The 24,958-nt window shown below is 35.2% G+C and overlaps 1 protein-coding gene across 7 annotated transcripts in view; it reads right to left on the bottom strand.

Annotated features, from left to right (window-relative positions):
* Positions 1-24,958, bottom strand: part of LOC105457560 (twitchin) — a 65,713-nt gene that overhangs the window by 30,541 nt on the left and 10,214 nt on the right. For 2 of the 7 annotated variants that reach the window (XM_011702297.1, XM_011702288.1), the window contains exons 5-30: positions 23,203-23,244; positions 22,921-22,965; positions 22,461-22,610; positions 21,626-21,811; positions 21,310-21,324; positions 19,573-19,752; positions 17,555-17,599; positions 15,262-15,300; positions 14,448-14,486; positions 10,962-11,112; positions 10,557-10,793; positions 10,178-10,314; positions 5,459-5,584; positions 5,161-5,305; positions 4,931-5,070; positions 4,706-4,850; positions 4,453-4,594; positions 4,228-4,352; positions 3,768-4,121; positions 3,466-3,672; positions 3,055-3,363; positions 2,220-2,810; positions 1,601-1,906; positions 1,080-1,382; positions 458-742; positions 8-319 (exon numbers count right to left, since the gene is read on the bottom strand). In XM_011702297.1, coding sequence (XP_011700599.1) covers positions 8-319; positions 458-742; positions 1,080-1,382; positions 1,601-1,906; positions 2,220-2,810; positions 3,055-3,363; positions 3,466-3,672; positions 3,768-4,121; positions 4,228-4,352; positions 4,453-4,594; positions 4,706-4,850; positions 4,931-5,070; positions 5,161-5,305; positions 5,459-5,584; positions 10,178-10,314; positions 10,557-10,793; positions 10,962-11,112; positions 14,448-14,486; positions 15,262-15,300; positions 17,555-17,599; positions 19,573-19,752; positions 21,310-21,324; positions 21,626-21,811; positions 22,461-22,610; positions 22,921-22,965; positions 23,203-23,244 — 4,756 coding nt within the window. The remainder of the gene's footprint in view (positions 1-7; positions 320-457; positions 743-1,079; positions 1,383-1,600; positions 1,907-2,219; positions 2,811-3,054; positions 3,364-3,465; positions 3,673-3,767; positions 4,122-4,227; positions 4,353-4,452; positions 4,595-4,705; positions 4,851-4,930; positions 5,071-5,160; positions 5,306-5,458; positions 5,585-10,177; positions 10,315-10,556; positions 10,794-10,961; positions 11,113-14,447; positions 14,487-15,261; positions 15,301-17,554; positions 17,600-19,572; positions 19,753-21,309; positions 21,325-21,625; positions 21,812-22,460; positions 22,611-22,920; positions 22,966-23,202; positions 23,245-24,958) is intronic. The other 5 variants (XM_011702293.1, XM_011702289.1, XM_011702296.1 and 2 more) reach the window with 5 other exon arrangements.

The following is a 24,958-nucleotide window of genomic DNA, read 5'->3' on the forward strand; positions in this document are numbered from 1 at the left end:
GATCTACCGTATGGATTCTTGGCAACAACGCCGCGTTCGCTTTCCAGAGGCTCCGAATCACCCTCGTCATTGACAGCTGTCACGCGGAACTTGTATTCGCTTCCAGGATTCAAGCCAGTTACTTCAAATTCGGTGTTTGGCGAGTTTCCAGGCACTTTGCCGACCCTGACCCATTTACCGGTCTTCGTGTCCATCTTCTCGATTTCGTACTCTTTGATCGGCACACCACCATCGTCTTCCGGTTTCTCCCATTTCACCTTGGCCGAAGTATTGGTGACATCGCTGACTACGAGAGGTCCTTTGGGAGCATCCGGTTTTCCTAAGGGAAGAAATTTCTCTATAAGAATTCTTTTCTTCTTTTATTTATAAACTGATTTGGCAAGTTAATTATTGGTAAATTATTATTTTTATTTACATAATTGTCGCGAACAAATTAAATAAAAAAAATTAGACTTACCAAGCACCGTAAGTTCGACGGTCTCTTCGTCTTTGCCATTAGCATTCTCAGCAATCAACGTGTACTTTCCGGTATCCTTACGCATCGCATTCACGATCGTGAAGTCCGTGTGATACTCGACATTGTCGATCTTAATGCGCTCGGTGGTAGTCAATGGGATGTTATCTCTCCAGATCCATTTGGTCTCCGGCGGAGGTTCACCAGATACATCCACAGACCACTTATGGGTGCGACCAGCTTTGATGATGACTGATTTGAAATTGGTTCGGTCGATTCTCGGTCTCACTAAAAATTTTCGCAATTTTTAGGAAAACTGTTATTCATAAATTAAACATTCATACAAACATACAATTATACTTTAATAAGTATCATGTATAAAATATAAATATCAAATTAAATCAGTAATTTAATTAAAAAATACAAAATATTTATAAATGCATCGTATTTTAATTATTAACAAAAACAAATTTGTAACAGATTTGATAATTCGTGATATTATAGTAATTTGCGAGTTTGCAACTTTACAAATAACAATGCGATAAAAAATATTTTCATAATTATGGAAACTCCGTAATTCAACATGACTAATTGTAAGTTATGAACTACAAAGACTTTAACTTACAATTCCTGTGTTTGCAGAGATGATTGTCCGTGGGCTCGCTGGGCTCGCTAGAACCAGCCTTGTTGTGAGCGCGTACGCGGAATTGATATACCATCTTTTCTTTAAGGCCTTCAACTTTAGCCTCGGGTGTCGAGTCGGTGGTCTTCATTACCTCGACCCAATCGACGGCGAATTTGTCCTTTATCTCGACGGTGTAATGAGTGATCGGTCTACCACCGTCGCTCTTTGGTTTCTCCCATTTCAAAGATACACTGACGTTATCATAGTCAAAGATCTGCGGCTTGCCAGGCTTACCAGGCTCATCTGTTAAAAATATTATACGAAATTGAATTAAAACGCGTCACTTCATTAACAGTATTTAATTAAATTAGATTAAATTAGTCAAATTAAATTAACGATATTTAGTTAAGTTGCTCAATTTTATTTCAAACATTAATTACTTTCTATAAAATAGTTTTATTAATTATCTATTTCCGTCCAGAAAAAGTGTTAATTATTAGAAATGTCGGATGTATTCTTACCGTAAGGATTCTTAGCGAGGATAGCTTCCTCGACCTCCAAAGGTTCGGATTCACCCTCCTTATTAACTGCCTTGACTCGGAACTTATATTTCTTTTTGGGCGTTAAGCCAGTGAACGTGAAAACCCTTTCGTTAGGGCTAGTTTCTCCGGCTGGAATCCATCGTCCAGTATCGAGATCCATCTTTTCCAATACATAGCCCGTGATATCGGTACCGCCATTGTCCTCCGGCGTGTCCCACTTGACTTTAACGTGATCGGAACGAACTTCCTCCACTTTGAGAGGTCCTTGCGGAATCGACGGCTTGTCTGTAAAAAAATAATGAGTTTACGCAATGTAACACAAATTTTGATTAATGCTCTACAATTAAAAAGTCAAATTATGATAAAATATTTCTTGAAAAATAAATTTAAATTAATTCCTTCAAATGTCTATTTTTCCTTAAAAATTAAAAATCTTTAATTTCGCAAATTAAACATTTGTTAATATACATATCGTGAATTATATTGTAAATTTAAAAATTTTGCATAAAATTTTATTTAAAATTTATTTTAATTTAATAAAAAAAATAGTAATTTAGTTTGAAAGAATTTTGCAAGATATTAATAAGGTAGGACTCACCAAGAACTACGACATCGGCGACGCTCTCGCAGGTGCCGGAACTGTTCGTCAACACCAATTTATATTTTCCGGAATCGGATCTGACGGTTTTCCTGACTGTGAGCACAGTATTTCTCTCGTATTTGTCGATCGTGACTCTTTCGGCCGCGTCTTGGATAATCTCCTTTTGGCCCAGGAACCAGTGCACCTCCGGTTCCGGCTCGCCAGCATACTTAATGTCGTACTTGACGACTTGGCCCTTTTTGACGACCAAGTTCGTGAGGCCATCGCCAATGATGTACGGCTTAACAAATCGACTCTTGGCGATAATCGGCTTTGTGGCGTCAGACGGTTCACCTGGACCTGCCTTGTTCACCGCTCGTATCCTGAACTCGTATTGCGTGCCTTCCTTGAGTCCGTCTATAGTCGCCTGAGTCACGTCGCCCTCGATTTCCTTGCCTGTTACCCATTCTTTGCCAAACTTCTCTTTGTATTCAATTATATAGCCAGTGATCGGTGCACCGCCGTCGTTTTCGGGCTTCGTCCATGTCAGATCAGCGTGATCCTTGTCCCAATCGGTTACGTCGACGTTCGTGGGTTTGCCCGGTTCGTCTGAAATACACAAGAATATCTTGGTTTATTTTGTGCACTCTGTTTCACTGGCTTATTTACAAATTATGAAATTATCATTAGAAATAACCAAATTAAATTGTTATCTTTAAATCTCACATTTAAAATTATTTTGTTGATATTTATTTCCTTTAACTCTTTTTTAGAAGACAAAGATTCATTGTATGTAAAAATTAATATTAATTTCTACATACAAATTTCAATTAATCCGATTCAATTAATTTACCCCATGGATCCTTGGCTAAGACGGGCTTGCCGAACAATGCCGGTTCGCTGGAACCGAGTTTATTCACGGCTCGTATGCGGAACTTGTACTCCTTCTTTGCAACTAGATCTTCGACTTTGTAGACGCATTTCTCGCCCGGCATGACTTCACCCACGCTGTCCCATTGAGCCTTCAAGCTAAGATCGAGGCGCTCGATAACGTACTTCGTGATGGGGGCGCCGCCGTCATCCTTTGACGGTTTGAAGGACACGACGCAAGAATTCTGAAAGATTTCGTTGACTTCGACGTCGTATGGCGCAGATGGGACGTCTAAAAGGAATAATTTATAGATAAAAAAAGATAAGACATAAAATATAATATACACGAAAAAATTTATATTCAAAAGTGGTTCCGCCTTATAAAAATACCAACCTTGCATAACTATATTGACATCCTTCACTTCTTCACCCTGGTTATTACCGATCTTGATCTGGTAGACACCAGACGATTCGCGTTGAGGTTTCTTAATCTTATATGTGACTTTATCTTCGCCAACAATGATTTCAACGTCCTTGAGAGGTAGAGGTTTGCCGTCCTTCATCAGTTTCGCTTCCACTTGACTCTGCTTGGTGCCATCAACTGGAGATCGCAAAAACATAATTTTTTTAGAATTCAACATTTTATATTCATAATTATTAAATTGTATTATATCGCACACAAGTGTGAATCGTTACCTTTGAAAGGCACGACAAAGACTAATGGAGCGCTGCAGGGTCCTTCGACTTTGTCGGGGAAGTCGACGATCGGCTTGCTCTCGCCCTTCTTCACAGTGAGCTTGCAACTGCTTGTTAACTGACCGCTCTCGCACATGATCTCACCATCGTCCGTCATTTCCAACCTATTAAAGACCAACTGGTGCTTGCCGCCGCCCAGATTCTTGATCTCCACTCTCTCATTGGGCTCGATCTTCTCGCCGTTGAAGTAGAATACAGCCGGCGCGGTCTGATCTTGAAGCTCGACGTCCAGCACCAGCTTCTCTCTCTCCACCGCAACGGTATCCTTCAGCTTCTTGTTGAAACGATTGGCATCTATAATTTACGAGAAAATATATAATTGTGCGATCTTTTTTCTTAAGAGTAATCGAAGATTTTAAAGAATAATAATTTAATTATAATTAAAGGATATTATACTTACAGTTTATCACAATTTCAGCTTCGGTCTTGTCCGCGTTACTCACACAAGAATAGAGTCCAGCGTCAGTGACTTTACTGTCTTTAATAATGAGCTTTCGTTTTCTGCCTTCTTCCTTGATTTGCACCCTAGCGCAGAAATCATTTATTAAAAAAATATTCTCAAAATTGAAAACCACGTAAGGAATTAATTATGAATTCAACTTGAAGAATCTCTCTAAAAAAATACCTTTTATCAGGCGTAATCGCTTGGTCACCCTTGAACCATTGGACTTCACCCGCGGCATCATCCAATTCACAAAGCAAAGTCAAGGTTTCTTTTTCTATCAACTGCTGATGTTTTAGTACTTTGACGAACTTGTAAGGATATTCTAAAAAAGTATTATTAATTTTAAATTTCGTATATAAATTTGAAATTTTAGACAAAGTCGTAAATAACAAATTACAATTGAATTCTTGCGATTTATAAAAATAACACCTACCGACTATGGTGAGGATAGTTTCGGTCTTGTCCGTCTGCTTGTTTATCTTGCAAGTGTATTCGCCACTATCTTCGAGAGTTGCGCTCCTGATCGCCAGCCGGCACACGCCGGTCATGTCTTTGGAAATACTGTATTGATCTCCGTCCTAAAAGCAAGAATGGGATATCTTTAATTTTGCGACGTTCTGATTAAATATTTATTTAAATTTTTGGCGTAATAAATTACCTCGAGTTTCGTTTTCCCTTTGTACCAGGAAACTTGCGCCATGTTAGAGCTGACTGTACATTCCATGTAAGCTTCGTGCTTTGTAAAGCCGCTGGTCTTCTTCGACAACGGCTTCAGGAAGTTGTACGATGGATCAGGCTCTGAAATTTAAGAAATTTTAAAATATAAAATTTATTTTATGTAAAAGTTTGATTATCAGAAAGAAGATTTATCAAAAATATATTATGTACCGTCTACATTGAGGAAACCTGTGCTGGATACGCCGGCAATTTCGATCGTATATTTTCCAGTGTCTTCGACTTTGGGTCCAGTGATAATGAGTTGATAGCAGTCCTCCTCGTTTTTGAATTTGTATTTCGCCGAGGGGAATAATTCCTACATAAAAAGCAAGGTATTTAAATTGTATCAATCTTTAATCTGTTTTTCTGATTATAAAATGTGTTACTGATTATAAAATGTTGTAATTAGCTACAGTTCGTAAAAATAAATATAATTAAATAGCAATTATTTTTCTGAAAAAATACTTACGTCCTTTCGGAAGAACCATTTCGGCTTGCAGTTCGGTTTCGAAAAGTTCGCTTCAAACATGACCTTCTTGTCTTTGCCTTCCTTGGCGTATTGATCCACCAGTGGCTTCAGGAAACTTTCTTGTTTCTGCGAAAGAGAGACCACCGATCAACCGTGAATCATATTCAGAGATTCAATTGAGAAATCCAATAGTAGTATTGTTCAACATCGACAGCGATCGCTTTGCCAGGCTATAAAAAAAAGGTAGTAGGAAAAATCTGCGGAAAACTCGAAAAATAACGTCGCTGCCTCTCCGTACGAGCAGATGAACGGAGGGCGAGGACGATGAAAAAAAAGGAACGAAGACGAAGTCTCTAGAAGAAATTCTAGAAGGAAATTCTAGAGAAAAAAAGTTTGCAAAAAGTTCGGTCGATCGTCCGTCGACAGAACTGGCTTGATAAGTTTATTTTCAAGCCTGTGATTTATCATGCTTATTACTGTTAAGATCTGGTGTTAAACGGTTTTGAGAAAGAGAAGAATATGTTGGCTTCCTCGAAAAAAAATAAAAAAGTATTCGCCACTGCTCGAGCAAAATGCGCGAGAAGATAGTTGCTGGAGAAGGCGTTACTTGTGATACATTCAAGAGACGACACCGATGAAAAAGATATTATTTGTTGCCAGGGAATCCAACTGTGAATATTTTAATTGACGTTTTAATTGTCCTAATTCTAATTAAAAGAATATACTTAGTAAATCTCTAAATTATTGAAAGGAATTAATTTTTAGATAAGTAATGTTTAATATTTAAGTTCGCATCTGACAAATAAATACATATTATATTTGTAATACATACTGTATTTTTTTACATTCTAGCTTGATTTTTAACAATTTTTTTGGTTATATAATAATCCAAGAAATATCTTAATGAAATATTAGTTTGGAATTTTATTGTAATCAATAATAATTAAAAAGAAAGAAAGTAAATTTCTTTTTTTTTCTAATTATGTCAAAAAGTTAACAGTTCTTTTATGGGGAGAACTTGTCACAAATTAGAATCCCAACAAATTTTAAAATTAAATCAGAACATTCTTTCAGAAAATAAAAGAAAGATTAGAAAAAATAAGTTATAGATCGAGCCAAAAGGTGCAACATAAAGCGATGTAACTTTGATCTTCAATAATTAACATAGAATTCATTAATCGAAGGCAGAAGAGACAGCAGTAGAATTTGGGTTGAAACAATTAATTTGTACAAGAGAGAGTCGTCGAGAGATAAAGCTAGTTCTCGAGCGAATTAGAGAAAGAAGATAGATAGGTAGATCGTCGAGTTTCGGAGACTGTCGAGGCAACAGCGACAGGCATAACAGACAATCAATATCACGTGAAATTATTGCTGGGGAGTTCGATTCACGTGGGAAAATCGGTCCAACCTCCGTCTTGGTGAAGGGATGCAGGGTTGGCCAGTCGGGTATTAATTCGGCCAGAGAAGGCCTACGCGATCCACTATTCTAGAAACAAGAAAAGGCATATCCGCGATCACAGCATCTTCTCAGAACACATCGTGTCGATCTTGTTCGCTGATCGCTTTCAACGGAGAGTTACGATGAACATTTATTCCGAATTTAGCTGTCATTGTTAGCCCTATTCGTACTTGATTTTATAAGTGTCGTTATTTCGGACTTTCTGAATAAATCGTCGCTACTCGTCATTATGAGTTATGCACGATTAATTGTGTAATTATTACAATCATTAAACGATTGTAATAATTACAATAATTATTAAGCTATTAGCTAGTTAAGTTGTTATAAAATTAAAATAATATCAAAAATGCTACATTAAATATTACTAAATATTATTGAACATAATATATAATTATTATCATAAATGTTAAATTATTCGAATATCGCAAATATAGCTCATTTTTAATCAATAATCCATTTTTATTAATAGTTTTTTTAGATAAGTGAGTCACATAACTCAACAGAGCGAAGTGCGATAATAAGAAGAATGTTATTTAAATAATAAATCTATATAATTTATTTAAATTATAAAACTTTAACTAATGCTTTACATTATGTGTTTTAGTTTGAAAACATTCATGAAAGCGTGTGCATGCATGATGATAAGCGTTATGTGACAATAAGGCTCGTTTTTAATTAAGCCAAGCGTGAAATGCATGGACGTTTCAGTCGCAGTTTATTAATTTTTAATTAATCTGTGTAAAAGTTCATGAATAATATCAACAAATTTATACTTGTGCCTCTGTTCCATAGTTTTCCAAAATTTTTAGAGATTATTTAGAAAAGCGCAGGCCAAAGGGATCTCTCAATCGTAAATAGTCGCAAGAATTTTAAAATATCCTTCGAAAAAGTTATAAATTTTTATATAACTTTATATCGTTCACTCGGAAATTTTTTATCGGAACCAATGCAGATATAAAATTCTTGCGAATAACTGACTGGCTTTCGTTTTCATCGATTTATTCGGTTTACATCCTCAGTCGGATTGATGTAACACCTGCCTCAATAAAACAAAGAGATCAATCACAGTTACTTTGAACCCCTATATCGCGCAAGAGCCGATTTCTTTGCTGTGTTACAACAGAATTTCTATGTCTTATCTCGCTCAAAAGATCAGGTTTAGAAAAATCCAAAAAACACGGGGGTATTCTGGCAAATTATAATAACAACGTAACGAAACGTAAAAAATCTTACGGAAACAACTTATCTTATTATCTTTCTTAGTTCGTACACCTTTAAACAATTAGATAATTTCTTATGCAATGTTTAAATAGTCATATACTGTGATACATTCAAGTTTAATTGACCAGAATACCGCGCAGGAAGTGAAAGCCTTGCGGGGCGGTTCTGCTCTCTGTTTCGTGGCTTTTTGGAATCTAATGCAAGGATGCATTGCCTTAAGACTTTTTTTCGCGAACCTTCTCCTTGGCGTGTGCCGCTAGTTTTGGCCAGTCGACGATTAGCTCCTGCAAACTTGGCCTGCGCTGAATGTCGAAGATGTCCTGCATGCCCGGCACACACACATCAATGGTTAATGGCCACTCTTATACAATTAGCCAATACCGACCGAAGAACTCTGATTCAAAGGAATATTTAATAAAAATGAAAAAATTCTGAAGAAAAATAGTACTAATTCGTAATGCGGTCCCTATCATCAAGTCATCTGTATTTTATTGTTGAATATTTTTTTATTCAGAACCGTGAAATTCATTATATCAGAGTCCTTATCTTTTCCTACGATACTTCTACACGTTTAGAGATAATGCTTTTCTCCTAATGTGAGGATGCAATTGTCACATGCAACGGGTTCAGAATAATGCCAATTTTGTCACACGTTTTATCAATAGTTTACATTCTACCAGCGACTTTCAGGCTTTTCAATTTACGTTAATTATCGTGCTTGTTAATAGAAAAATGTGCGATAAATGTAGAGATGTACAACTAGCCCTCACAGTGCGCATGTAATAAAAATTAATCTTTGCAATATAATTCATACAATTTTTATAAAAAGCAAATGTTAATTTTAAGTCTTTTTTAAAAAAGCAAAGAGGGATAGATGTAATTCGAAGTGCAGCATTAACTCTAAACCATACATAAAAGTGCATATGTTAAAATAAAATAAAAAAAGTTATATCGCTTGCGCGACAAAGTAGTGGCAGGAGGGAAATAAAGAATTTATTTGACAAAATAATGCCGCGAGAATATAGTTTCAAAATATTTTGATAATTTTCTAGTTCTCTCATTGTTCTAAAATTATTCATTTCTATTATTAATTATTATTATTATATTTAATATTTAAACGTTTAAAGAAATTTCTGAAGGCAGATTTTAGATTCTAACGTCTCGTTAATATTTTAAAATTGTATATATACTGCCATCGTCACTATGGGGTTTATTATGTAGATCGCTCGGAAAAAGACCTTAAGCCAGCTCCAGTTAGTTTCACCCTTTTTGACGAGGGAAATTCGAAAGATCTCCACACCCGCTGTTAAGATGACTATTTCCTCGCCCTCTTGGTACCAGCTCGATCCTTCGTGCAGATCGCTTCGTAGCGACTAGGAGACAGAGGTTGACAAAGAAGAGAAGAGAAAGACAGAGAGAAAGGAACAGGCAGAAAATGCACTTCGAGACCTTGAAGATGTACCTTCTTCAAAAATTATGTATATTCATTTTTTTCTACTAATTGTAAGTTAGCTATGCTAAATGAAAAAAATTATGTAATGTAATTCTCCTTATTTTAATTTTTCTCCAATTAAATGTGGAAAAGTATAGTTATTGTAATATAATTGTCAAATGGAAATAAAAAAGAAAAGAGAATTTCGAATTAGAACGTGGATTTATAAAATAAATAATCTAACAGACGGCGTTAAATTTACATTACATATCTAACATCGACATGTCACCTATTTTTACATTCATGAAGATCAGGCTGTTAATGACGTGCTGAAATCGCATTCGCACAGCCCCGTTATGTGCATTGCATCTATGGCGATTGTAAGTGTGATGCATAATCAATTATGTTTGAAAATGTTACGCGAAACGATTTTATTCGGATTAAACCTATTTTAAAGAAGATATCCATAAGTTGAATAATACCTATATAAATTTTAGTTCAGTCTTGACTATAAATTTAACTTAATTTTTTACATTTAGTTTAATTTTTTACATTTTCATATGTATGTATGCATGTATGTACATATGTAGAATTGAATAACACGTACCTTTTCCACTTTCTTCAACGCCGGCATGGGCTTCTCGACTTCCTTCAAGTCTACCTTTTCTTGCTCGGCCTCTTCTCGCGCCCATTTCTGGTATTTCCTCTTCTTTAACATAGCACGGAAGTCCATACCACTGGCGTCTGTCATAAAATTCATTCAATAAATCAAATAGATACGTAAATTTAAAATAACAAAGTACACACACAAGTTTTGTGCCATCATTATATAATATTTAAAATATTAGAATATATTACATATTAAATTAGATGCGATATATAAAGTGTCTATTTTTTCGGATATAAGTAAATTAAATGGAGAAGAGTTCGATGTTTATACTTTTAATTCGTTATTCGAGCTTGAAATTAACAATAAATCGACTCACCGGAAACGTAGAGCTGCATCTCAGCGGAATCTTCGCCATGGATGTTGCTCACGACGATCTTGTAAGTGCCCTCGTCGTTGGGCTTCGTCTTCCTCATGCAGAGGGTGATCGTGTTGGTCTCTGAGTCCGTGAGGAACTTGAAGCGGCCACCCTCGATGATCTCGGTGATACCCTTGTAGAATTTGAAAGTTGGCGCGGGGTTGCCCTCCACCGCAACGGTGAGATACGCCGTCGAGTCTGCAAAGAATGCCAATAGAATTAATATTCTTAAGACAAGAGTATAATACAATGAGAAAACGATTTTATAATGTAAGACATTATTATTATATTGCTGCAATTATATCGATTTTGGGAAAATTATTTTCTCAAAGTTTTCTACAGGCTCTAAAAAACAAGATGCATCACCTTCGACGGCGGAGTACGACTCCTGAACATCGACGATTTGGGGTGGTCCACCTGGTCCAACATCTCGCAGAGGTGTGCTAGGTAAATTGATCATAGCCTCGAGGTCCGCCACGCTGGGTCTTCTGACGTCCGCTGTGCTCGGACGACGACGCTGTACCATTCGAATAAAAATATGAGCAAATTCATATGCACTTTGCCATCGTGTTTTTAATGTAGACATTGAAAAGCTCTTGAATAAAAGCGAAAAAATTTAAAGCATGACGCGCGACGACTTCCGACAGTCACATAAGATTAAAACTGATTTCGTCCACGATACATCAATAATGTAATCAGGATCAAAGAAACGCAAATTACGATTTGACGTAGTTAATACATATAAATGATAATACATATAGATGTTACGTACCTAATAATATTACATAATAATATTACACAAAATATAGTTAGATGAACATTTAGTTATTCTCTACAAGTGCTTTCCTTGATCTCAATTTCCATCTCGTGACGATAAAAACTGATTTTATTATTTCTTATAAATTATTTCCTTGCTAAACAGAAATTAATAAAAAAGTAAAAAAAACTGGAAGTCGTCGTTATCGGTGGAAAAATCTGCAGCGCTCATGCGATTTCATATATTTTGAACATTTTAATTATTACTTACGTTTATTTACATTTAAACATTGTGAGTTAATGTTATTTACAATTAAAGTTAATTCACATTATTAATCAGCGTTACGTTTCACTCATTAGTCCACTGTATGTTAGTCACTCGAGTGAGTTTTAATAGTATTAGTGACAATGCTAAAATACGTCCTTTTCTCAGAGTACATTGATTAGCAAGACGGGATCGATAAATATGGGTAATTTCACATGATGACTTAGTGACTTCTGTGGTATGTAAATACTCTAATCACGTATAATCATTGCGATTTCAAGGGTTTTCCTTACTTAACGATAATTTTTAACAACAGCTTTGTGAAATTAGCGACTAACTGTATTGTTTATCTTTAATTGAATTAAATTATCATATTTCGCTTTTATATTTTTTAATAAATTATTTCAGAAATTTTAGACACAGTCAACTTACTTGCCTTTCATTTCTGCATGTTTCTCTTCGTTTGCATGCAAAGAAAATACCTCAAATGATTCATGATGAATAATTAACTAAACGTGTAAGAATCCCTTGAATACGCATGAGAGTACGTATAGTCGGACAGAGGAAACAGAAGGAAACATATTAATCAGATGAATAAAGAAGTTGAAAACAAGAAAGCGTAAATATTATATATATATATATATATATAATATTAATTTTAATAAATTTTTAAAAATTAGCATGATCATCCTAATAATGGAAAATATAAACAGTACATCAAAGTTCAGCTGTAGATATTTTTACGTCATTCCTGCCTTCAACTTTAGAAACAAATGTGAAATGGTGAAGTACATGTTTTTACGATGATGAGAATGTGACATATGTGCGTCGGTGCACATTCAGCGTGAAATCGTGACAAAACGCATTTGTCACGATGTGTGAATCGCAAAGCGAAAGTGCGAATCACGAGTTACGCGTGGGAGAATTTAAAGCCGGAATAATATAATAGTTAATCATTATTTACATGAAATCGTCGTCGGTCAAGAGACTTTCAGGCAGAATTAAATTGCATAAGAAGAGATAATTTCGCAGAATAAAGATATAAATCCAAAATAAAGAACTATTCTGTTTTGGAATTATAAAAAGTTAAAAAATTAAATTTAATATTGCAATATTATATCATAATATTAAATTATACTATTTTTCGTATTTAATTACTTATCCCTTCTAGTGTAATCTAATTCTATTTTATGATAATCTACGCTAAGGCATCGTTAGCGATATCTCTGGCCTGTCTTCGCAAGCCGTTCGATGTTAGAGTACGGAAATACATTAAGAGAATTAACAGAAAGTTAGGAAAGAGAGTAAAATGTGGATTCGATATGATGTGTATGACATGAATGACTATTTTTACTGCTTTGACGATGAAAAGTGATTACTTGCTCCGTGGACCAATCTGATCCTCGTCAATTAAATTGCCGTTCGAATATTCGTCTAACAGGAAATTCAGTTATCAGGATTATTTACAAAGAGACACGTTACGATATCTACACAATATGCACAAATACGATGCCGTACTTTTTATCGGATAACATGACAAAACGAGTTTAATGTTTCTTTTTAAAGAGCGACATCGTATTCGTGACGATGAAAATGAGAATATTTCGATCGAATCTATTTGACACATATAGTGTGAGCACGATATTTACACCTATACATAAAATTCTACATGAATAAGTTATTTTCACACATATATATATCTTTGACATATAGGAGCAAACTGCTCGGTCTCAAATCTATCGCAGCGATATGCAAAATTACAGAAGAGAACCGGAATCTCCAACATCGATTTCTTAAAAGGCCAAATTATTATAAAAAGATTTGTAACATATTTACGATATGTAACAATTTATGCAAATAATTTTGCATAAATAATAAATTATTTTTAGCAACACTTATTTTGTTAGATGTTAAATTAAAGTCAATTTACGAAACAAATCCTCGAACGTTTTACATATTTCATTCGCTGGAGTAACCGTGGACACTAAAATAAATTTGCACTACTGCGACAAGTCTGATACCGAGTTGTACTGCAACTACTTAATTTTTAATGGTGGTAGATTTCGCATGAACAATTTTCTCGAGACACAACGAAATCGATAAGTGATAATATCAGCTTTTTGCTTTCTCCTACGAATTATTTGTAACGTAAATTATCCAATCTCTTACCACCATTACAATTACATCTATACTGCATCTATACAGCTGGTTAAAATGTACAGGTGTATCCGCTCGAACTAAGAAGCAGAATTTCCGCAACGCGATCGCAATGGGCTTCCTCAGGCGTTACACACATTGAACCGATCCATATTTTTAATTCTAATTACAAAGTTCGCATATAAATCGGTGCAACGTGAAAAACACCGTCTGCAAGCACATCTTGTCGGCGTTGATTATTCGCGAGAAAGTGCTCTTTGCAAAATATTTATTGAACATACAGGTTTAAGAATAGCATCCAAAAACTTTATCTGTATAATAAAGTTAACTAATTCAAGAGCGATTTCTTCTTCACAAAACTGTAAAGAAATTAGCGGACCTTTGCATCGTAATAAAATTTTACTTTCTGACTAATTTGACCAAGCTTAATTTTGAAATTAAAATTTTTTAATTTAAAATTAGTAATATCTTATTAATTAACAAACTTTCAAATCGATAAATTTTTAAAATTTTTGGAAGCTATTCAAAAATATCCTGTATAAACAGTTTCCAAATTTTAAGCAATAATAAGAAAATAATATCGAGATAACGTATATATATAAACGTATATATAATACAAAATAATATAAAAATATGCATATGCGTACAACGCACAACAGAGATATTGTGCTAACCTCTTTTTCTTGCAGCGCGCCTGGTCGGCCGAGCTTAGTCTGTGTGTGGTGCGTGAAAAAATAAAAGATGAGATAGAGACAGAAAGGTAGAGATAGAAAGGGGGGCGGGGACAGAAAGAGAGAGAGAGAGATATTAGAATTCTCAATTTCTGAGGGGGGTGTTCCACGCGAAATGAACTCTTATCCTGGGACTGTGCTCGATATAATGGGGGGAGAGGGATAATTCCTTTTTCCATGTGAGAGAAAAGAAAACTCAGATTATTGATCAGTAAATTGCTTGCCAATATGCTCTCGGTTTATTAAAAATTACGATATTAAACCGCGATGGTTGAGAAAATAGCGGGCTAGCGTGTTTACAGTAGCGGCAGCAGCAGCAGCAGCAACCTCAAAAACCTCAGTTAAAAAAAACATGTCGCAGAATTATTTTTTTTAAATTATTATTAATATCATCGTCATATCGTCATTATTATTATTATTAATATTATTATTGCCGTCCCGTGGTAACGCGTGGCGTTGCTTTTGCCTCTCTCACTGGGGACTTTCCCTCGCCGAATTTTTAGTTTTCGTTTTAGTTACTGGGCTTTCATATTATTTTGTCTTTCTGTAGGCGACAAGGGGACGAAACACGGCGCTTAAAAATTATATGGGCTTAAGGGGAGGGCGGGCGCAGAAAAATACAAAAATCTAAAAGAGGGTGGTTGGTGTCCGTAAGACAAAAAGGAAAAAAAAACAGAGCGATACATGATACGGAAGATTGCTGGTGATGGTGACTCTGAGCAGGTAAGCTTTGTGTTATAGCGAACACAAATCTCACCTTTATGTCCAACACCTCACCGGGCCGTAACTTTCCCAACTGCAAAAAATCACAGAGACGAACACATGAGGGTCAAGTGACTGCTCGTCATCGTAGAGATATTTCCTTTTGTTGCTTTTTGTTAACACGGATTTTTGTTAAAAACGCTTCCCGATAGATTTATACAAGACAGACATATATGAAAATAACCTTCTTCTCTTTTCACAGAAACAGTTGGCAAAAAGCGATGATTCCGAAAATGGAAAACAAAAATGCTCCTGCGTGCTGGCTTCGCTGTTTCTGTTAACGAGGGGGCGAGAACTGCGTCTCCTCTTGCCGGGTTAAAAAACGCGGCTGCTTTTATTATTCGCTCGAGGCAGAATCTCGGTAAGTCTCCGAGGATACGGATGAAAGTTCAAGGGTTGGAGGGACGAGAGGAGATCTCGCGATGGACGAATACAAACGGGGGCTGGTGGGCTGTTCGAGGCTCGCCTTACCGACGTTGCGACGGCTTGTGCGTTTGCATTTCTGTGCGGTGCATTGCTATAGACAGTGCGATTTCGGCGGTGCGCGTTGTCAGCTGATATCATCATTGTCATATAGCTAATTGTCAGTGAGTTTAGATGCAACCAGATCGCGTGTAATCGCGTGTGATTGCGTGTTATCGCATAATAGAGACGGATCTCTTGAAGAGCGAATCCTCATTCGCAAGGATAATTTAAGAACTGCATCTCGATTACCTCGAACCTGTCACGTCGAAAATTCTTTGTTACACTCATACGAATTTTGTTACAATTTTATACTATAATTTCATCACAATTTTATATATATAATCGCTATTTTGTAAATTTATTAGAACCGTTTAATGTTAATTATTGATTTTTTACAACAATGAAGATTCAAGATAATCGATTACAGAAGCAAGGGCGTATCGATGGTCACGAGGCGTTATCTCCTCATTGAAGTTACCATTACATCAATATACCGTACGAATAAGTACGGTAATAAATTTTATATTTAAAAATGAAAAGTAAAAGTAATAACTATTATATTTACACCTATAAATTATAGTTTCGATATACTACTGGTCGAAACTTTGTCACAAATCTTTGGAAGAGATTTTTGGAACAATCTATCGACTTAGCAAATTCCAATCGAGTTTGATCGAATCTCTGGCATTTCCACTTTCGTGCGACGAAAATAGTCGAATTTGCCTGATTAGTGTGCAAGACAATTCGAACTTGATAGCGATGCACGTTCGACGCTGGCTGAAAGCGAGGTAACAAGTGTTTCACGCGGGCGATGAAAACGCTCGGTCGTCAGGCATGATTCACACGTCTTGTCGCGCTTGCTCGGGACATTTATTAGCGTCGATGTGTGTCTACGACGGCACGATGCTTGCCAAGATCACCCAGGTGATCTATCGGGTGAAGATGTAAGCCAGAGAAGACTCGAAACCTTGTATGCGAGTGATTAACTGATAACTCGACGCGCGCACACGGACAAGCCCTGGCTTCCTTCGCTCCTCACATCTCGCATTATTAATTAATATTATTGTTGTTATTATTATTGTCGTCATGAGTGGCAATATGCATATCGGTTGCAACAGATCCGTGCCAGATGCAGAGATGCATTTGTCTTTTTTTATTCGCTGATCAGATCTTGGATTACGTATGTCTCGAAACATCGAGAGACACGTGCGAGAGTTTCGCCACAGCATCTTTTACTCGAACAAGTTAAACGACAGGATATCTTTCAAAATGTCCATTAAGAGGTATATTATAGGAAGAAATATGTTCCGTAAAAACAAAATGTGCTGAAACTCTCTCACGTGAACGTTTGCACGTCATCGTCGGGAATTTAATTGTTTGCTCCCGATAACGTGAAACTTACTTATTAATCAAAGTGAAACCATTCTTATACTTATATTAATCAGAATCAAACCGTGTATTATCATCATAAAGTGTGCGTGAATTAAATTCGAGACGACGCGTGTGGATTTCGTGCATCGAGTGCCATAAAGTATAACGACCACAGTGAGTAAATAGTAGTAACGAGCAGGCAAGATCGGGCAAAGACAATCGGATACAAGAAGTTTTACCGTTGATAACAAAATCGCATTAAACACAGTTCACCTTAATGCGATTTTTCCGTTAATGCAGACTGATTCTCTTTGCGCGATACTCCGGTGAGTGTGTACTCCGAAAGAGTGTGTGAGAAAAGTAAGTAGAATAAGTGCATTTTGGTAGTTCGAATAAGGTTGCAGAGACGAGACATTCGCTTTCGCGTTGCTTCTCTCAGCGATTTATCTCACCTTGCGCTCGTCCACCACCTCGCCGGGACGAAGCTTCCTATGCTCCTATGGACCAAATCTCTATTAACCACTACTGCGAGGTAAAGGTAGTTGTATTGTGCACGTGTGTGTTTGTGTGTGTTGCGTAAGTATACACAATGTACGACTGCTGCAACATGTCTAAATTACGTATAACATGGTCGTTCCGATCGGCCGGCGTTCGTCCTACCGCTCTGTTAAAACATATCGAAACGCGCGTTCCCCGCTTTATCTTTATCTTGAAACCGAACCAAGTCTCGGGAAATTGACTGAAATTAATTGCATCAAGTTGTGCATCTGCTTAATTTTAGTAACTTTAATTAATGCTTTTCTGCTATTTTCATTCCTGAAAGTGGCATCTAGTTATAAGCAGTCAAGCTAAAAATATTTATTAAGGTTGTAACGCTAATTATAATTTAGAAAGATTTATTTTAAGGCAAAATCTGAGTGAGATCTTGTCTCGGAGTAGTGAAATATCCGATGCGAGTTTTCATGCGGGGAACGCTTTCGATCGTTTCGCTCTCAGCTGAGGTAATCCACATAATCGGCAATTATCCGACGTTTCTTCAACGTTCTTCTTCAGGAAGTGTCCGTTCTTCAGGTTCTTTGCCTTTCGCAAGTCGATATGCACCGATCTCGGACGTCCTCGATATTACATATCGCAGGTTGCTTTCCATTCTCTTTTTCATTTTGGGAGAAATATCTTTGACGGCAGGAGATAGTGGAACTCGATTTTTCTCGAGGGAAAGGACGACGGACGGAAGGAGTATGCTTCAGAAGCTGGTCAATTCTTGGATCTTTCGCTGACGTGGGGTTACTAATCTAAATCTCACGCCTTGCTGACACTAAACGCAACGTGCGTCACTCGACGAGCTCGTCGTCGGGGATTCACGGCGCGTATCTATCACGAGTACGATCACTAAGACCATCACTGGACTTACACTAAAAAACTCAAAAAAAAGCTACAAAAACCCTAGGGCCAACCAGCAGTAGCCAGTCTACCTACTTGTTCGTCGAGTGTCTTACGCGACTCGTTAATCATCTACCTAATAGGACTGAGTACAAGCACTTTGCACTTTGAAATATATTCAGTATAATATAATATATTGTAATACAAAAAATGGTTCATGATTTTATATATATATATATATATATATATATATATATATATAAAATCATGAACCATTTTATATATATATATAATTAATTTAAAGAAATTCAAAATTTATATAAAAACATAGATTATTAAATCAATAAATATATTTTCAATTAATTTAATATAGGCATTTTATGTTCAATATAATTCTATCTCTCTCAGATATTATTAAATAAAAAAGAAAATTTTCTAAATTATTCTAGTAATTATATATGTATATTCAAATGTGCAAAGTGTGTCGTATCACCCTCTTTGCTTTATTAACAAATAACTGCGAATGAAAATAATTTTCTTGGTAATGCAGTTATAATTATAAGAGGAGGCCTTAAATCCATCAAGCCTTAATGAGGCCTTAATATTGATTTGTGATTTAATATTCTATTAAAATAGATTCGCGTCACAGTCATTTATAACTGGACTTTGAAGCTAATTGGAACAATGTGTCTGGCGATTTGACAAGATTCTTCCAATAAATTAACAAGATCAGTAACGATGCGTTTCCTTAGATACCAATGAGATTTCTGTAAAGCAAACTGGGTGATCTCTCGTGAGCGCACAAGAATGCAACAAAGTTTTTAAGCTCATAAAATTCTGTTTGTGTAATTTGAATAATTAAATTAACTGATGCTTTAACATTTAAATCGAAATAGTTCTACTTGCAAATACTATAATTTACATTGTGTCGCATATCTTATAATTTATAAATTAAAAATAAAATAAGTTTTCTTGAAAATTTGGAAAAATTAGAATACGTCACTCTATGTTTTTATTGCATTCTTCAGCTCGGTCCCCTACAAGGTAGTCTACATACTTTGGTGATCACACAATACATTCCGTAACATACCTCGTCACTAATGATCAAGCTGGGCCTACGACCCAATTCCTCGGGCGGTATGAGCGAACCACGTCGACTGCTGGTACCGCTTCCGGGTGCTAAAGAGCCCTTTCTGCTGCCGACCGGTGTCACGTCCCTGATAACTTCGATCTTGGGTGTTTCAGGCGCTTTAATCTCCGGTAACTTCGGCTACCACGATCGAAAATTGATCAATTTAAAGCACTTGCTTTCTATCAAGCTCGTTTAAAAGATTAAGCAAAAAGTTAAAGCTCTCTTAAACTTTGATAGTTAATTCAGTATTTCTTCAGATCACATCTGTTACACGTAACTATAAAATTTAATCTCTTTCTCTTTGATAATAAAAAAAATTAGCCCCGTACGTTTCATCAATAATATATAATTTTGTGGATAAAATTTTTTTCCTTTATATAATTAATTGGAAAAAAGGAAATATATAATTTAACAAATACAAATCACATTTTTAAAATTTAAATTAATAAATTCATGACATTCATGAATTGATAAAGCTAAACAGTATCACAGTTACGTTAACCAATTCTTGATAGCTTTAGTTTAATCCACAAATACACTTTAATAACTCGTTTATTAATAAAGAGCCATTACTTGGTTTATTAATAAAGAGCCATTACTCGATAAATATCCCAAATGTTGAGATTTTATCAGCCGAAATATCGAAATATCCGAGATTCGCATTAACCGATCGCGTGCGTAGGGCAATTACGACTGACCCTGCGATTCGAATCCGAGTTGGAGATCGGATCGTATAATAAGGCCGAAAATAGCGATCGTTTTTCCCATCCTCGTTCACGACGACGACGACGAGAAACCGATTTTCAGGGGGATGATATACGAGCATTTATTCGCCAAAATAGTTTTGTCGCGGGCGCGGCGCGCGTTGCATAGGAGGCATTCATCGCTTGCCAAGGCGAGATTCGGACCGGTTGATTATTACCCCTTTCCGTTTTCTCCCCTGCCCCTTTCCCCATCCATTCGCAATGCGTTAATTGCGATTATGCAGGTGGAACGAGGATATTTATGGCGCGGGGGCACTGCGTCTTCGACAAGAACAGAAAATAAATTGCGACAAAATGTCATTCACATGTCGGTTTTCATGGCAGAATAACATTTTGTCGCAATTCTGGAAAAGATACCAGTACTGTCACTGGTGGTCAGTGGACTGCTTATTTCGAAAATAGAGATCCAATTTTACAAAATGAAATTAATATAAAGTAGATAAAGAAATAAATTCTTAGATATCTCGAATAATTTTGCGCCAATTTTGATTTAACAAAACATAACTTAAGATATAACAATTATATACTTCATATTTCAAAAAATATTAAAAAATTAAAAGTAGTAACAAAACATATACATAAATAAAATAATAATAAAATTATATTATACATGTAAAATTGTGTATGACCCTATTATATATTATTTGTGTCATTCTGCACGAGTATCATATTTATAGATGTACGATTCATTAAAAATTTACCGTCCTTCCAAGCTTACGAGCGATGTAGGTTTATACCTCGGCTATAATTAAATCGTTCGTAAATCGGGCGTAAAAATTAATTATCCTGAACCGCGTATCGCAAAGCGCGATCAAGACGTCCTCAAGTGACGTGGCAATTGCGAAATTTGCAGGATTCCTCGTGCGAATGAGTTTGGCAATTTGGCAAAATCATATTTTATCTTTGTTATTAATAAACGACAATTGCTCACCTTAGAATCGAATTTCTGCACGGCGACATGAAAACAAAAAAAAGATACACAATTAGTTTTCAATTTGATTGACGTTTAGATAACTTATTGCGCTATACATTTTTTAATTAATTTAAATTATTAATTTAAATTAATATACATTTTTTTCTATAAATTTTTTATAAATCATTAATTATAAAATATATTTTTCGACGTAGCTTTGTTATTTCTTAAATTATTATTTAATATGTTTTTATGACAAAATAATTATATATATATATATATATATATATAATAAAAAATCGTTTATGAACAGAGATTTTGACTGGTTTCTCACCTGCGTAACCGGTCTCTCGAGTTTCGTCTTATCACGACGAACATGTTCGCCGAATTCGAATTCTTGAGGTTTCTCCAGAACAGCCCTTTCGTAATCCGGAATCTCCGGGAGCTCGTAACTCGCTTCCTTCGCCGCCTTCGCTGCCTTCGCTTTCTTCGCATCGAGCTTCTCCCCTTTCTCAGTTTTCTGCATATGACAAACGATAAACGGTATAGAATCGAAGATACTCACAAGGGGATAAACACACCTTTACATGTCAGACATGATGCTGGTTTAATCCCTGTATGTATGTACAAATCGCCGGTAGCAAGGAAAAATGAGTATCGCAGAGAGAACCTTGTAATTAAGAATAGAGCGAAGAAAGATGTGTGAAGACAGAGGAGATTAAAAGAAATATCAATCTCTTAAAAAGAGATTTTTGTGTGTCGCATTAACGTCGTTATTGACATAAATAGATTAAGTGTAAATCACAGAAAAATTAGAATTCATTAGAGAAAGACGAGTGCAACGTAGAGCTTTGAAAATATGCCGCAATATATACATATGTAGAGAATATGAATATTATTCAGAGAGAAAATAGGTTTAGAAAGAGAGAACGTTTAATTAATTTCATTTGTATTAAGAACATGGAGTAAGAGAAATATCTTGAAGTATGTACAGATGTAACGTACAAGAAACAAGAATGCGAATAATTTAATTTCGGCGTTGTTTAATAATGCGAAATTAGAACTGCTGCGAATTGAAGTTTTTAGAGAGAAAGTTTAAGGGCACAGAGAGCGCGAGACATAGAGATTGCGCGGCTTAAGATCGCGTTGATCCCCTTCAACGGGGCTACCTTGAGTTCCACCTTGCCATTTTCAGCCTGCTGAGGCTGTTTCGGATCCTTCGTAACCGGCTTAAGCTGAATCCCCTGAAAGCTTTCGGTTTTTACTTCCTGTTTCGGTGGTAAACGGGATTTCGGTTTGGTCTGGGTGGCGTCCTTCGGCTGTATTAATATATCGTTGTTAGGAGAAAAGCATCACGTGTAGCGATCGATACATTCGCTCTTCGCGGTATATCAAAACCAAATCTTTAAAAGCAAAGGGGGAATGCATAAAACGCTAATCTAATACTACTGATTCAACGATAATAAATTAAGTCTCATATAATAGTGAATGGGAATATCAAATCAAACATCTAATACTAATTTCTACAACTAATTTCGTTATTGTTTCTACATCTACATCTATTAAGATGGTATATTGAATATTATTTTGAACGATTGTTGATAGATATAACGAGAGGAATAAAATTACCTTAAGCTCGACCTTTTCTTGAGTTTTTTTCTCCTCCTCTTGTTGCTGAAACAAATAAAAACTTGGCATTACACACACATATATATATATATATCTTTTCTTCTACAATTTCAAAAAAATATTTTAAAAATATTTCTAAAAAACAGAAATAAATTTTTTTCTTTCTCTCAGCGCTAAATTATAATATTTAAAAATTCGTGTTAATACAATATTTATAATTATTATCAGACTCTGTATTAATTTTCTTTTATATAAAAAAAATTAATATATAAAAATAATTACCTTGACGGACTTTAGACTTTTCCTGGTGATCTCTTCTTCCTTCTGCAAATAGAAATATAAAAATTAAAGAACTCTATTTCTTGTTAAAATTTTTTTCCTGTTTTAATTTATATTCATATAAATATAAATGTAAATTGTATGTATATTGTATATTGTGTGTACATGTTGTATCAAGTATACCTTCGGTTCTACTGGTTTAGGTACCGCAAGTTTCGTTGCAGATTCCTCTTTCTATAAACAGCAAAATTTGCTTTAACTCAACGCTTTGTGTATTTTTTCTTAATATTAATTTAATTTATATTAAGTAATATATCATATTAATTTCTGAATATTTAAATTTTTTGTTACAAGTTATAAATTAATGTGTGTAAAATGGGAAATTTTTTTAGAATAGTGCGCACAATATTTTGTTTTTGTTAATTTTTATCATGCATTTTAGTAAAAGACCTAATAATAAACTGTATTAAAATATTATTGTACAATTTAAAGAGATGGAAGATGCAAATCTCTCGATATCGATGTATAAAGGCTGGATGATTTTTTATTTATATTTTTCTGAATTAGTATTCGCAATTTAGTACTTTAATGTTTTTTATGTAACCTAAACTTTTTAGTAAAAATTTTAATCTTGATAAATTTATAATCGTTTGGTATACCTTTAATTCGTTTGGTTTAGGTTTTGCCGTTGGTGTTTCCTAAAAATGTATGTATTTAATAATATCGTATTTGACGTAATTTCTTAACATTGTATTTTCTGTTAACTTGTACAAGTACATTTCGTTTACCTTGACTTCCCCTGGTTTAGCCTTAGGCTTTTCTTCGACCTAAATAAAAGCATTTTTAAAATTATAATATCTATGTATAAATGTGCATAAACGAAAAATATAACTATGAAGAAATAATTGTGAAAGTGTACTGTGTACCTATGTCTTCTTCTTTGAATATGGAATTAAATTCTGCCTAATTTTTATTTAAAATAATTACAAAAATAATACCTAGCGTTAAATTTTTTATCTAATTCTCTTTTACTTTTTGTTGTACTAAATGTATACTGTGTATTGTGTTGCATCAAGATAGCACAAGTGTACGTGTACCTTTACTTCTTCCGCTTTAGTTTTAGCTTTCAGTTCCTCCTAAAAGTGTGTATGTAAAATAAGATATTGTTCATTTTCCGTGTCATATCGCTACACAGCAGATCGCATTATAAAAGTCTAACTACTGAGCCTAGCATTACTTCTAAAATACGATAAGCATTTTATGTACCTTTGTTTCGACCGGTTTAGGCTTTGCCTTTGGCGCTTCCTATAAGTGTATTGATGTTTAAAAAATGTCTCCTATTTGCCACATTTATTTGCTATACTCTATGCATTTTTTCTTTTATCAACCGCGATCTAGACTTGTATAAGTATATATTGCTGCAAGATAATGCAGATTTAAATGTACCTTTTCTTCTTGCGGTTTAGGTTTGATTTTCGGTTCCTCCTAAAAATATACGCGTAAATATAAGTGTTAACGTCTAATTTTTTATGCCTTAATAGGCTACGATTGACACGATTATGAAATTTTGTAGTAAATTGTGTGATACAAAAAGTGTTTCGTGTACCTTTGCTTCGCCTGGTTTAGGCTTGGTTTCCTAAAAGTGTACGAGTAGTGTTTAATTTCCTGCTTGCCTTTTTTTATTTTTTATTATATTCGCTCTCTCTGTTATTTGTGCAAGTGTATATTGTTGCAAAATATGAGATCGGAAGAGCACACG

This window comes from Wasmannia auropunctata, unplaced genomic scaffold (genome assembly GCF_000956235.1).
Source record: "Wasmannia auropunctata unplaced genomic scaffold, wasmannia.A_1.0 LD335207.1, whole genome shotgun sequence".
Taxonomy (NCBI): domain Eukaryota; kingdom Metazoa; phylum Arthropoda; class Insecta; order Hymenoptera; family Formicidae; genus Wasmannia; species Wasmannia auropunctata.